The 15,135-nt window shown below is 39.9% G+C and overlaps 1 protein-coding gene across 1 annotated transcript in view; it reads right to left on the bottom strand.

Annotated features, from left to right (window-relative positions):
- obscnb (obscurin, cytoskeletal calmodulin and titin-interacting RhoGEF b) overlaps positions 1 to 9,030 on the bottom strand; it is a 57,540-nt gene extending 48,510 nt beyond the window's left edge. Inside the window, exons 1-11 of the mRNA XM_051953619.1 lie at positions 7,944 to 9,030; positions 5,106 to 5,375; positions 4,209 to 4,469; positions 3,150 to 3,455; positions 2,792 to 3,058; positions 2,542 to 2,648; positions 1,920 to 2,088; positions 1,382 to 1,657; positions 1,005 to 1,286; positions 384 to 659; positions 11 to 286 (exon numbers count right to left, since the gene is read on the bottom strand). Of these exons, the coding sequence (XP_051809579.1) occupies positions 11 to 286; positions 384 to 659; positions 1,005 to 1,286; positions 1,382 to 1,657; positions 1,920 to 2,088; positions 2,542 to 2,648; positions 2,792 to 3,058; positions 3,150 to 3,455; positions 4,209 to 4,469; positions 5,106 to 5,375; positions 7,944 to 9,030 (3,577 nt within the window). The remainder of the gene's footprint in view (positions 1 to 10; positions 287 to 383; positions 660 to 1,004; positions 1,287 to 1,381; positions 1,658 to 1,919; positions 2,089 to 2,541; positions 2,649 to 2,791; positions 3,059 to 3,149; positions 3,456 to 4,208; positions 4,470 to 5,105; positions 5,376 to 7,943) is intronic.
- Between the last annotated feature and the right edge of the window lie 6,105 nt (positions 9,031 to 15,135).

Below are 15,135 nucleotides of genomic sequence, written 5' to 3' on the forward strand. Positions count from 1 at the left end.
TTAATCCTACCTTGCACCTGAAGTTTAAAGACAAGCTTTTCAGTTCCAGCTTCACAGATGTACTCTCCAACATCTTTCTTCTCCACGTTGTCTATCAAGAGCTGCCGAGTTTTTCCCTTTGACTCTGTATGTACTGTCTTAGTAGAAGTGAGCAGCTTGCCATCTTTGTACCATTTCACCTCTGTCTTGGAATCAGAAACCTCACAGCTCAGACTGGCCTTCTGAGACAGAATAGCTTTCACCTCCTTCTGGACAGACTCCTTGTTGGAGAAGGCAAGCTTGGCCTCTGACAGAGGAGTGGTGACAGGGATAATATCAGATGTAACTCATTCAGAGCGTACTAATATGCAAGTAATGTTACTATTTTAAAAAAGCCCCCTTACCTGTCACCTGCATCCTAAAAGCCAGCTTCTCAGTCCCAGCCTCACAGATGTACTCTCCAGCATCTTTCTTCTCTACGCTCTCAATCACCAGCTGCCGACTCTTGCCTTTTGATTCAGTATGGATCGTCTTGCTTGAAGCAAGCAGTTTGCCATCCTTGTACCATTTCACCTCTGTCTTGGTGTCAGCCACCTCACAGCTCAGGGTAGCTTTCTGGGAGAGAGTGGCGTTCACTTCCTTCTGAACAGCCTCCTTGTTGAAGAAAGCTGACTGGGCATCTGAGGGCAACATCAATGAGAAATAAAGCTCTGGTATGAACACTGTTGAAGATCATGGATGACTGAAGAATATCAGGCGCATTATAACTAACATATTATTCAAGGAATCTTCTTAATCACGTGAACATATGATGATCCTAAAGTAGTAAAAATAAATGGCAAACACACTTAATCAAAACTGCTACTATATCAAAAATGTGATGTGCAAACATGGTTCAATATGCAGCTTGTAACCTTCAAAACCTTAACTCAAAGTATACTCATGCAGTAGCTTACAGACACGGAGACAGAACTTTATATTCTCTAAAAACATTGTTACATTCTATATATGTCAATCAGTCCTACCTGACACAAATATTCTGAAGACCAGCTTGTCCCCTCCAGCTTCACAGGTATATTCTCCAGCATCACTCTTCTCCACCTTTTCGATCACCAGATGACGAGTATTGCCTTTTGTTTCTGAGTATATCGTCCTGCTGGACACCAACAGCTTGCCGTCTTTATACCATTTCACCTCTGTCTTGCTGTCGGACACATTGCAACTAAGAGTTGCCTTCTGGGAGAGAGTGGCTTTCACCTCCCTCTGGACTGACTCCTTGTTGGAGAAGGCAGCTGCAGCTTGAGCTTCTGTAGGAAAAAATGACAAGTTCACTAAAATTTTGCAACAATAACATTATTAAGAGAGTAATTCTAAGTTCTGTAAAAGTATCATACAGTCGTACCTTTTATCTTGACCTGGAATGTGACTTTATCAGCTGCTGTCTCACAGGAGTAATGTCCCTCGTCACTTTTCTTGGCGCTCTTGATGATGAGCTTCCTTTGAGTCCCTTTGGAGATGATGGTAGTTCTTTGGTCCTCAGTGATCTCCACTTGATCTTTTCTCCACACAACAACAGCACTGGCAGGAGATACCTCACAGCTCAGCTCAAGATCTCCTTTAAGGGACGACGACAATCCCATGGTACCTCTGGCTTTGTTTAGAAACTTTGCAGGTTCATCTTAGACATGAGAAAGAGTAAAAATCATCTAAATCCGTTCATCCCTTTTTGAGTAATGTTAACAGAGAAACAAACAAACCAACGCCAATCATCACATAACGAGTAATTAAATATTTAGCAAAACTTTTTTTCCATTAGTCGACAGCTAGAGTTGTTGACTGTTCAAACATTTGTAAAGAATCCATGGTAAACTGACATCTGTCTCTGCTATGAAGTTATACTTGAAAACCATACTTTGTAGCTGTTCTTTTGATCAGTATACCTTTAAGAGTGAGTTGTATGGGCAGCCTGTCATCAGCCAAAACACATTCGTACACGCCCACATCCTCTTCTGTAACATTGTGTACCATCAGGATCCTCTTGCGTTCACTTATCACATATTCATACTTTTTGCCCATTTTTACCTCCCGCCCGTTTCTCATCCAAACCACCTGAAGAAAAAAATACAGAACAGATTGCCGATACAGACATGATAAATGCAGTGTTAGAAACACAACAGCACTTAAATATTCTACTCAAGTTACTACTATCGCTTGCATTTATAAATACTCAAGTATAAAACTGTCTCTGTTCTGAGCAACAGCGACATATGGTTGGTGTTAAAGGGTAAATGTGGAATGACAATGGCCCTCTGCAGAGTAGCAGGACAACAGAAGAGAAAGTCACAGGAAAGTTAAATAGAATATCCTTCTGGTTTGTTTATGCCATCAATGAAGGTCATGTAAAAAGCAGCTAGGCACAATACGTCATCAAAGTTGTTTGCATGACGTGCATTACACTTGCATTAGAATTGCATTGCACTTCTCCATCCCTGCATAGTTTTAGATCTATTACTAGAATGTGTCGGAGCAAACGGTAAAGGATGGAAATGACACGTCACAAACCTGCGTATTGTAATCTGACACCTCAGCAGTCAGCTGAGCAGTGGCTTGTGCACTGCAGGTCACCACCTCCAGATGATCTGACTTGTTGGTAAACCTGACTGAAGGGGCTATAAATACAGTTGTCAGGTAAGAAAGCAAAACAGTTTGCTTGTCACAAAATGAGAGTAAGAAAAAGCATATAGTTTTCATACAGAAAAGAAAATGTACCACAATACATGAACATGATTGAGAGTATTTTTCTGATGTATACCTTTCACAGAGAGGATGCAACTGCTCTGTGAACCTCCACCCACAAACTTGACCTCAACTCCATTCATTTCCATGGTCACAACACGGATGAGCAGCGTGTGGACGTTCTTTATTCTGGTGATGAGGTAGTCAGCTCCACTGCGCAACAGGCGGCCATTTAGCGACCAGAAGCCTGAGCAGACAGCAGACAGCTCCACAGAAATAGAGAGCTCCTCTCCACAGATTGCAGTGCTGTTCATAAGGCCTTTTGTGATTTCTGCACTGGGTTCTGAAGGAAGAATGATCAGGCATTAAAAAAAGAGATCATGTAACAACAAAACATAGCTGTGAATGACAAATATCAGAGACATCCATCTTACCAAGGTAAAAGCTTCCAGGTACCTCCAGGTACGGACTCTGGCCAAAGTCATTCATGGCAGAGATACGGAATTGGTAGGAGGCTTCCTCGGTGAAGTTGAAGATGGTAATCTCTGTTGAAATAATGTTTTCTCCAGCATTGCACCTCTGCCATGTTTGAGTACCAACCTTCCTCTTCTCCACGATGTAGCCTTTGATGGGTACGGGACGATCACTGTCAGGAGGAGACCACTGAATGGTGATGGACGAGTCAGTCTTGTTCTGCACCACAGCATCGACTGGGGGATCAGGAGGATGCTTCCGTGCAGCTAAAGTAGAAAAAGTGATGATGATAATTTTAATATCACCACACGAGTACTGTGCCACAGTTATTGTCTTTGTCCTGTTTGGTTTTTATTGTTTCCCTCCTGCCTCCTGTCACACACCACCCAGCTATGCACCAGATGTCCCTGAACTTTCCCTCTGTTCCCAGTGACCTGACTGTGCCACACACTTCAATTGTTCACAAACAACCCAGGACAGCAACATGGTAAGATCTAGCCATTTTTCTCTTTAAGACCGTTTTTCAAAACCATCTACAACTGTTCCTGACTGTCTGGTGTATGCATTTTGGTCCTCCTTCCTGCTTTCCTTTTTCACAAAATGTATTTTGCATTCATAGCTGGCAGTTAAACTTGTCAGTTAAGATAATAAAAAGCCTATGTTGGAACATGGCTTGAGACTTGTCTATTTTGTTTTGATGAGCTATCTCATAAAACCCAATTTATTTGACCCTTCTCCATCATATTTTGGAGGTGAAAGCAAAGATGATCACATCTGTTTATTGCAACTGATCATATGATTTTCAGAGCTAATATGTCAAAGTATTAATTTTCATTCCACTTTTGCATTAAACAGATGTTGTTTTTGGTAAACAGCATAAACAATGCAAAAGGCTATTAAAAATATTCAAAATATTAGGTACCGGTATGTTTAATATAGTTAACAGAGAGTACAGATTTAAATTATGACTGCAAACCTCATGCACTGTCAAAAAGGTTTTCAAAAAGCACCTGACTCACCAGTGACAGTGAAGCGTGTGGAAGTCTTGCAGTCTCCAGCTACAAAGGCCACCTCTCCAGAGTCATCTGCCTGGCAGTCTCTAATTGTGAGTGTGTATTGTCTAAGCACACAGGCAATGGAAATACGGGAATCTTGCTTCAACTTCTCGCCATTGCGAGTCCAGTAGGCATCTGGGCAGGGATGTTCCAGCTCCACACAGAAGATGACGGTGTCACTAACAGGAACAACTGTCCGTCGAGGAAGCTTCTTAGTAATGTTTCCTGGGATATGGGAATAAATAGAATTTTCAGAAAGAAAACCGCAATCAGGAGCAAAGAAGAGAGGATTTTCTGTACAACAGTAAATACTGATCTAAATATAAGGACCTTCCAAGGATCAGATCATGCCAGATTATACATACGCTACTGTTCAAAAGTTTGGGGTCATCCAGACAATTTCATGTTTTCCATGAAAACTCACACTTTCATTCATGTGCTAACATAATTGCACAAGGGTTTTCTAATCATCTATTAGCCTTTCAACATGAATAGCTAACACAGTGTAGCATTAGAACACAGGAGTGATGGTTGCTGGAAATGTTCCTCTACCTCTATGTAGATATTCCATTAAAAATCAGCCGTTTCCAGCTAGAATAGTCATTTACCACATTAACAATGTCTAGACTGTATTTCTGATTACTTTAATATTATCTTCACTGAAAAAAAAAGCTTTTCTTTCAAAAATAAGGACATTTCCAAGTGACCCCAAACTTTTGAACGGTAGTGTATGTGTAATACGTAGTATTTACGTTTGAATATTTATAATAATAATGACACATGACTTTTGCTTTGCAACAGCTCCACAAAACATTCAACAGTAATCAAGATGTGCAAAAAGCCAGAAAGTCTCAACTATACCTAGGACAGTGAGCTCAGCCACAGTGCGGCTGCCCTCTTTCATCTCGCAGATGTAAACACCGTCATCATTGGTGGTGACGTTGTGTATGGTGAGACGACGCAGAGTGCCTTCCTCCTCCATGCGATATTTTGTAGTTTGCTCCAGCCGTGTTTCCTCCATGAACCAGTTGGCCTGGGTGGCTATAAGAGGCACCTCACACATCAGAGTGGCTGAGGTCTTCTCTTGTACCTCCACATCCTGCAGCTTCCTCTTGAATGGCACTTTAGGCTCTGACAGAAAAAGAACAGAAGCAGCATATTCAGCATATTCTTTAAGATACTTTCAACAATTCTCTAATCTCACACGTTCATTTACCTGTGTGTTTGTCACATACTGAATTCAATTGTTTGTGTGCCGCTGATATTTCAACAAGATCTGACACTTGGCTTTTTAAATACGTATTTTAGAAACTGACAAGACTCACTTTATTACATGTTATGTAGAAGTCAAATACATAACCTGCACATTATATTCTAACGATATAAAAAGTTAACTAAAACCTTTATGACTGTCAATGGTAAAAAGATTTGACAATTACTGTAGTGTGGTAATATAAGAAGTGAATAAAAACAGCATAAAATGCATTAATTCTGAAGGTAGTGAGATAAAATATGCAGTATCCTATGAGCTTAACCCATACAAATATTGTCACAAAAGTTGTCTAATTTAGATGACTCTATTTGATGTGAACAATTTTTTCAACGTGCTTACTATCCTCAGTATTTCAATGAAGACTCGAGGTATGTCTTGTAACTTTCTACTACTTCTGTGATCTCACTTTGCTTCCTCCACTGTGCACCGTAAACATGGGTTCCAGTTTCACTGTATGCATACTATGGATCCATGCCAACAACTTAAACTTCATGAATCAAGTGTTGAAACATGTGGAATTCCAGTTTGAGCTATGGAAGAAGTCTGCTGGGTTCAGCAAATCACTCAGCATACTCATTTAAAACACTTTCCCACAGTGTAACTCTCAAAGGATGTGTTTCAGCTTGACAGTTAAATTTATTTTAAATATTTCAGGTTGCATTAGCCAAGCACTAGAAAGAATCAAAGTATGTTATATACAACATGGCTTCCACAATGAACCTTCGCTTAATTTTTTGTCACAGGCATTGGCAATAAATTGAGCATTACAGTCCTTAAAGCTATTTGCTTTGTTCCTTCATATTCAACGACCATGTTGATAGGTTGAACTCCCAGGAATGCAGAACAGTTTGCCAAAATAGACGTGATAACATGAGTGCTGGGGCGACAAGAACACTTGCGTATTCTACTCCAGCAGTAACCTCTGTTATTTTGAATGGACATGTACATGTGTTTATAAGTACTAAATATTTCCGAGTATATCGGGATCCAATAGCGGCCAAGAAAAGACGTATGTGATATACCATAAGGCTTCTAAAGTGAACCTTAGCTTATATTTCACAGAAATGTGACTGACTTCCCTTCCTGATGAGACCCCTCATCCAATTTCTCAGTGAGGAATACTAACTCAACATAAATATGTTAAAACAAAGGCTAGACAATGTGCAATGTTTTTAATTTACTGAAAATGAATTAGCCAGCTTTTTTCCCAGTGTCTGTTCTTTTGAACTGGTAGATCAAGAGGACCAAACAATTCAGTGGTGTAATGTATCACATTTGTTGTCACATTGCCATTTTGTTTTCTACTGTATTAATTATACTTTTGTATTTATTATAAGCTCTACTTTCTTTATTTATTACAAAATCAGTAGTCATTAAAACCCTAAACCACTAAAATTTCTAAATATTTACTATCTATTGGAAATTTTCCTTTCAACTCCAGAAAACAAAGTGTGAGGCAAAGATCAAAACTATTGATTTTCTTGCACTTACAATGACCAGGTACATCGGTGGCTCTGCCCTCATTTTCAGGCTCAATGCAGACTGTTAACCCCCATAAATCTACAACTCCACAGTTTCATCCTGTAGGTCAATTTCTTCCCAAGGGAAGTGACACTAGCACTGTGCCAAAGTGGTCCAGTAAGTGAGTGACCATCTTAGCAACTGTGAACTACTCATCACCAGCAGAAAATAGATGCAATACAACACCTTCCTTCAGAGGATGAGCCAGAACTCAACCTTGTAAAAAGTCACACACAATTTAAGAGATTAAAATGAGACTTCAGTATAATGACACTTACAGCACTCCTACTGCCAACAACCATTAATAAACAGAAATTAGCCACGCTGCTGCACCGGCTGACGTGTTCCTTTTGTGTAATGAACACAATCACTGTGGATTACTTTGAGTGGATTACATGTACACCATCACAGTGTTATAAATATTCACTAGAGCACCAAATGTGTATTAGTCTGCAGCTCAGAATAGTCCCCAGCAAATACACCATGTATTCCTTTTAGAAAATGATTTCAGCCTGCTTAACAATAAAACTCTGGACTACCTAAAGAATTATGGCTTCAGTGGGAATAAGTGGGCCAGAGCCTTTTGACCCGAGTGCCACAGAAAGACTGAGTGGTTTTCAACTTGTCAAAGGTTTTGTTGGACTTAACAACTATAGGACAAGACCAGCCTTATCCTTTAACCTCTAGACATGTTAGGAATATGCTCTAAGTAGTAGCAGTAGGATAAAGTAGTCCAGTGGGTTTGCATCAATAACATGATACATGCAAATAAATGATGCGTTTAAATAATATGTCCCTGCTAAAGACTAGCTTCAGTGGGGCTGTATCAAATGCGATTGATAAAAACTTCTAGAAATGGTTTGCTATTAAAACAATCTGATTATGTGACCACTTTAAAGGCTTACCTTTGACTGTTACCAACACAGCACTGTAGGTCTGCCCAGCCATATTGGTTGCATTGCAGGTGTACAGACCATTATCACTCTGCTTGCAATACAGGATCTTGAGGATGAAATTCTCAGCTTGGTCCTCATAAATCACGTGCCGGCGGCCCTCGCTGATGTTTGTCCCATCCTTCCTCCAGATAATGTGGGGCTTGGGGTGACCCGTCACAAAGCAGCTGAGTTTGGCGTGTTTGCCCTCAGTCACTGTGCAGGTACGGGTGAACACACCTTTGGGAAGCTTCGCCAGTGCAGACGCCCTCAGCTCATGCTCCAGACGCAGAGAACTCAAAGCATCCGTGATGTTGGTTTTAGAGGAGGACGAGACTGTGGTGCTGCTTTCGTCAGTGCGATAGACGGCGATGTCTTTCTTCATTTCCTCTTTGCGCTTCTGCAGGTGAGAGAGGAGGGAGGTGCTCTTATCTGAAGCCAGGTGCCGAGAATCCTGAGCGTCTACAACAAGAGCGGCTGCAGCGTGAGCACGACCAACTGCGTTCTGGGCCCTGCAGGTGTAGGTGCCGCTGTCCAGGTTACGCACACTCTGGATCTTCAAGGTGCTGCTGTCGCTGTCAGAAACAATCTTAATGCGATTCGTCTCCCCCAGGTAGCGCCCATCCTTCTCCCAATCAAAGTTGGCTTCAGGGTAAGCTGCAACCCGGCAGAGGAAAACAACATCACCTCCTAGACCCACACGTGCAGAGGTGGGCTTCACCATGAAAACAGGGGCCCTCTGAGACATCTCTGTTGGCAGGGCCACTTTAACGGTCACAGCAGCATACGCTTCCCCAACACTGTTTTTGGCTCGGCACATGTATTGTCCACTATCCTCCAGCGTTAAGTCGTAGATGGTCAGGCGGTATACGTCTCCATCCTCCACGGTCTTGAAGCGGCCCCCAGATGTTAGCTTCAGCTTTTCTTTTTCCCAGGTGATCAGCGGGGTGGGGCTGCCCACAATAGTGCAGCTCAGCGTGGCATCCTTTCCCACACACACCGAGAACGCCTTTGGGCGGGTGAGGAACCTGGGGGCTCCTCCAAACAGATTTTGATCCATTGTTTGTTCCTGTCATCAAATTTAAGACGAGTATAAGCAAAGAAAATTTTAAAAACTGTAACACGAAACATGGCATTTCATATGTCAAAGTCTAAATTTCACACATTTTCACAGTGGTACGAAAATACTAGACAGGTATTATCACTGCAGTGGACAAAAACATCTGCTGAAAAGTATTACTGATCTAGGTAGAGTTCTGAAATTTCAATTAAACTGAAATAAGTCAGAAAGCAAAAAATTTGGCAGTGAATAAAAACTTTACTATGCTCATATAAAAGCTGTCAGCCACCTTGTGTTACTTCTTGCCCATTTCTCTTCCACACAGACCACTGTAAGATGTGGCAGTTTGCTATGTGTACTCTATAAATACGATATGAATTCAATTCAATTCAATTCAATTCAATTCAATTCAATTCAATTCAATTTTATTTATATAGCGTCAATTACAGTCAAATCGTCTCAAGACGCTTTACAGAACCCATATGCCTGACCCCCAGAGCAAGCCCAAAGGCGACAGTGGCATATGCTATGAAAATAGACATAAAGACAGGACTGAGATTGGCATATTTATAGCTGGCAGTTACAGTAGCTAAATATCAGTGAACGTACCCCTGTCAGACACTCCTCTACACAAATGGACTTAGTACCATGCAGCCTATTCAATGGGGAACTAGTTTAATAACACAACAAATGAATTCCCTTGTAACAAGGTCAAATAAAGCAGATATGTGCCTTTCAAAGACTGACATTGGCCAGCTTTGTCACCTCTGTCGCTTGAACTGCCTGTCCCAAAAATAACCTCAGCTGTCAGGGCCCGTCTCTGTCCATTGCCATTTGTAGAAGCGAAAGGAACATCAGCTGTTTGATAAAGCTCCCACTTCAGAAACATACCTCATTTCTAGCACTTTCCGTTTTCTACCAGCTGGGGAAACTTCTATAACAGTGTTCTGTAATTTAATTATTCATTTTTGGTTTGCAAAACTACGAAAATTTAGGACAAACTAGCTCGTTGTTAGCGTTAAACAACATAAACTAGCTTAAACCAGCAGCAATTATTACTGTCGACGGTCACATGTGGCAAGGTAACAAATTTATGTTAAAATTAGTTGGAAAAATTGCCACCTTTGGTCAGGTTTCGGTGCAAATATTACTGTAAGGTTTAATATGAATGCCACTATTTAGCCTAATGTCACTTGGTCACCTTGAGTCTTCAGCCACTCAGGTAAAACAGGCGCTGAATCATGAGGGCTAAAAATGACTGTTAGCCGTCAAGCTGTCCGGATGGCCAATATGTCCCACCGAAAGAAAAAAAAATGTCTTCTTTGTGCTCAAATATCCTTGAAATGGTTGTAAATCCAGAATGGTGGAACATCCCCCAGTCTCCTGTGGTGGGCGGTTGACTAGACTTATTTTTTCTTTCTTCTCCGGTGCCTCATGATGCCAAATAGCTGACGTGCCTATTTTGGCGCAGCCTCCTTTCCAAAATAGATTTGTCATTTGCGGTGGAGATAGGAGCTGGGCTGTTGGTGAGGCCTGGCCTGGCCTCTGCTGGGCCGCAAACTACAATACGGACACTTAGGCTGTAAACAACCGTCCCGAATTACCTGCTACAGACGTGTTTTAAACTCTCAGTAGCAACACTGTGTGACTGGTCATGAGTGGACAAAATCAAATTTAATGGCCATAGGCCTACTAAAATGTCCATTGTGTTTATTTGTGTCTTTGGGTTTCCTTTGAACATTAGTGGAGGAGTACATTCAGTATTTAAATATTAATATTTAAGTATAAGGTCTGGAGATCCTAACCCAGTGGTGTCAAACCCATTTTGGTTCAGGGGCCACATAATGTTGAATTTGATCTCAAGTGGGCCACCAGTACAATCATAGCATAATAAGCTATAAACAATTAAAAATTCCAATTTTTACCTTTTGTTTTTGTGCAAAAGAAGTACATTCTGAAAATGTTCTCATTTAATGAACTATCTCCTTTCAAAGCATTATGAAAAACCTGAAATTTCTCAAGAAAAGTAAGTGCAATTTCTACAACATGATGCCTCAGTTTGTCATTTACATATTTTACAGATCACAGTATCTACAAAGACACAGAACTTTTAGTCACAAGTATCTGAAACTCAACAATATAGTATTTTCTTTTAGGAGCAAAGCAACTTGTCAAGATCTAGAAATTATTTTTAAACTTATAGTTTTATAAATAGTAAATTTGTGTTTGTGGTCGTACAAATTGTAAATTTGTTAAACTATAAGTTTAAAGAAAATACAATTTGTACGACTACAAACATACAAATTGCAGTTAATGTCTTCTCTATAATATTTACCCCTTGCATAATCATCCCACGTGCTGGATTGGACACCGGTGGACCGGTTTTGTATTGTGTTTTTGACACCTCTCTCCTAACCTTTTCACATCACACTTAATTTTATGCATTCTGATCATTTTTATGCAGTAATTGATACATTTTCTGCATCAATTTATGCTGTAAGTACGTTACTTCAGGCATCAGGTGACAATTTACAATACAACGGAATATGAAGGCTCTCAGTCATTCTGTTCTACTTTTTAAAGAATATTTATTCTCTTGTAGATCAGCATTTTACGTTCTCCCTCCTGAGTCAACGCGCATATAAGGATGATTTAGTCTTCTGCCCTTTTCTGTGTCTTTTGTTTGGCTAGTTAACCTTATAAAAAAAAGTGCGCATGGCATCCTTTCATGTTAATAATAAATTAATACATTTTAGTGACTTAAAAGAGCTCATATGTATTTCAGCAAAATGTCTGCTCATGTTGAAAACACTCTGCTCATCCAGGACATGTCACACATATCTGTGTTTGATATGGTGAAGTAAAAAGACCAATCCCTGTTGGAGGCACAACACTAAATAAGAAATCATGTTTTTATTAAGTGGGGGACAAAGGTACAAGGGGACGTAGACCCTGCACCCTCCCTAAAAGTCCATGCGAATGTTAGTCTTGACTCAGTTATATGATAAATGAGGACTCTTCCTCAATCTGGCTCCACTTTTAAATAAAAGTTGGAAATTACACACCAATTAAACACATTTTTGTAATTCCATCCTTTTTAATTCATCCCCTGGCCTTTATTGAGGTATTTTCCGCCTCATAATTCCTTTTTTCAGTCAGATTCCAATAGGAAAGGCTGTACAATTAACTTTTATGTTTTTACAGTAAATTTCAATTCCCTACACAACAGTTGCTGTTTTAAGTCCTTTTCCACACACAATAACGCATAAATAATTGCAACATAATTATCACAATATATTTAGGTGTATGGATCTAGATCTATTTTTTCTATTTTACACATTTAATGCCCTAAAAGTAGTCAAATTTAAATATATAATATTTATTATATATATGTTCAACACAAAACACTTTGCTGACTTGACTTTACAGTAGGCCCAATAGGAGTATGTATCTTTTGTTTTATTGGTCAAAATACGTACATTTTCCAGATATTTCTTTACATCCATTGCACAGGGACAGTGAAAGCTGCTGATCACAAATTTTGTGAAAACTTGAGTTAAATCATTTGTGCTGGAGTCACACACAGAAACTCTGACAAAATGCCTTGTATGGGGCAGTTGATGACTTCAGACTAGACTTAACGGCACCACAAAGGAATTACACCTTCACTTGCACTTTCAGGCCATTCATGAATGCGCAAACTTGAGACCTGCAAATCAGTCTCTTGCCACCTCTATCTGTATCTAATGATATGTGGTGTCAACTTACCGCAGCTTCAGAATGTGCCAGGTTAAATGTGAAGTTAATTTGCACGCTGGAGTTCCTGAGCGACAACACTTGGGCACTAAAACTCCACAGCAGATGTCCTTTCCTCAACTTTAAATCACCAGTTTGGCACGGTTGTAATTTTAAACTAAAACCCCAGTTACTGTTGGGGTTGTATAACATTGCAGGTGTCTTTTTCCAGGTTTGTCAAAGGCTTATCAGTTTCCTTATTCCTTCTACTTTTTCAGATCAACTAGAACAAACTCTCACTCTGATGTTAGGTTTGTCCATGTTTATATTGCTTCACTTGTACCAGCTATCTTATAGCAGAAGAATTCAGCCATAATTTCATTTATTTTCTATATATTAACAATGCGGTGCTGCTCTCTTTTGTTTAGTTACTCTGTATGTTTATTCAGGACATTCAGCCTATCCTGCTCTCTTGACATCTATCAGTAATATGTCTCACTCTTGACTGTTCTTTTTAGAATCTCATGCACTTCTAATAATAAAATCTACACAATGTGTCTATGAATGAGCAGGAAAGATTGTCCTGGAGCCTGTGGCCTGCAGTAACCCACCTGCACCGTTGTGACAGCTGCTTCACATTGCTCACCCATTATTAAATTGTGACTTCATGTAGTACAATACAGTAATACTTTAAATGTATCCTCACAACATTTTCACCATAATAAAGCACAACTTAGCACATATGAATTTGAAGCACATTTGTGCACCTTTGTAAATGCACTTTTAGATCATTGATTCAAAGTCACGATTTTTATTTCTCAAACCAACTGCCTATTTTGTTTGAACCAATGCTCGTCTTCTCACTTTTGTCCCTATTCTTTGGCTTCTGTGGTATTTTCTCCCAGTGTGGGCTTTCCCCCAGTGCCAGTGACTGACAGCAGCAGGTCGCCTGGACCCTGATTTAAACTCTCCGAAACTCTAGCAGACGGTAATCCACTGTTGCTGCTTGCCTCTGCTTCATCCTGTCCTGGCTCCTGTACTTGGTTTCCATACCCCTCAGAGTATATGGAAAAAAACGGGGAAATGACAAGAACTGATAGCTAATGTTGTCCTTAGACTCTGCACACCAATCATCCAAACCTTTCAGATCACAATATTGTTGGAAACGGAAGAATTATACATGTGAACTTAAACTTGAATTTATCTCAAACTGACTTTCTCCTCTTCGTCAGTTCTTTTTATAGGCTACTTTTCTTCATGCCTGCTCAGTTAACAGAATCTAATCAGATCTTGGACGGCATTTCCACACCCTTTTGTGACATTATCTAAAACTCACTCTCAGACAGCAACCACTCCTTCACAGCACATGGAAGACAACAGGAGCACGGCACATGGATATACCTTTACCAACTAAAGAACTGAATCCCAATTAAAACATTTCTTTGTGATGACATGATATTCACAGAATGGATGCAATGTACACTCTCTAATGTGACCTACACGGCTTTCCAACTGACCTTTCAGCCATGTCAAGACTAAGGTCATAGTTGTATCATGTTCACAGCCCAAAACACATGGGTGTTACCTCAAGAACATCTACATAGCAGATGACAAGTGAGACAAATGTTAGTTGTATCAAAGCCTGATTACTAAGAATGAACAGCAGATGGTGCTTATGTCTTCCTTACAGTAGTGGAGCACTTGGTCCATGAGAACTGAACAAAAACAGATGAGAAAAAGGTAAAATAGAAAAGCATGGTGTTTATTTACAGTCTGGATAAAATTTACAGTATTGTACAGGAAAATTTCATACATAAAAATGGGTAAAACAGGGCAATGAGACTGCACAACAGTCACTTCAACTATTCAAACATACAAAAGGAGCAGCAACAAAAAAAGAAAACTGAATCACAAAGAATTTACTTTTTTAAATGTTATTATGGGAAGATCCCATCTCTTGAAACTCCTCTTGAAAATAATTTAAACAAGGTGCAAAACAACCTAAGTGTCCTCACATTTACTGTTCTTACTGAGGTTTGGATGGACAGTAAGAGGAATCAGCTGACTATAATTTGAAAAGGGTCAGTGACCAAGTAAGAGGGGAGATGAAAGTATGTATACTTGTGCCCGTCTAAAAGATGACTGCAAAAAGATTTGTGACAATAGCTCCCCTTTGCAGAGAAGGTTCGAATGACTCCTGCATCAAGTTAGATAATACTGAAGTTTATACTTTTCAGATTTTTTCTGATGATTAAATACTTTGCTCTTTCTTGTCATTTCTTGATGTATATTGTTGCACTATATTCAAATTTTTACTCCGCCAAGGAACGCTCAGTGTACGTTTGTCTGTCTGTCTGTTATTCTGTCTGT

Source organism: Acanthochromis polyacanthus, chromosome 9 (assembly GCF_021347895.1).
Source record: "Acanthochromis polyacanthus isolate Apoly-LR-REF ecotype Palm Island chromosome 9, KAUST_Apoly_ChrSc, whole genome shotgun sequence".
In the NCBI taxonomy this organism is placed as follows: domain Eukaryota; kingdom Metazoa; phylum Chordata; class Actinopteri; family Pomacentridae; genus Acanthochromis; species Acanthochromis polyacanthus.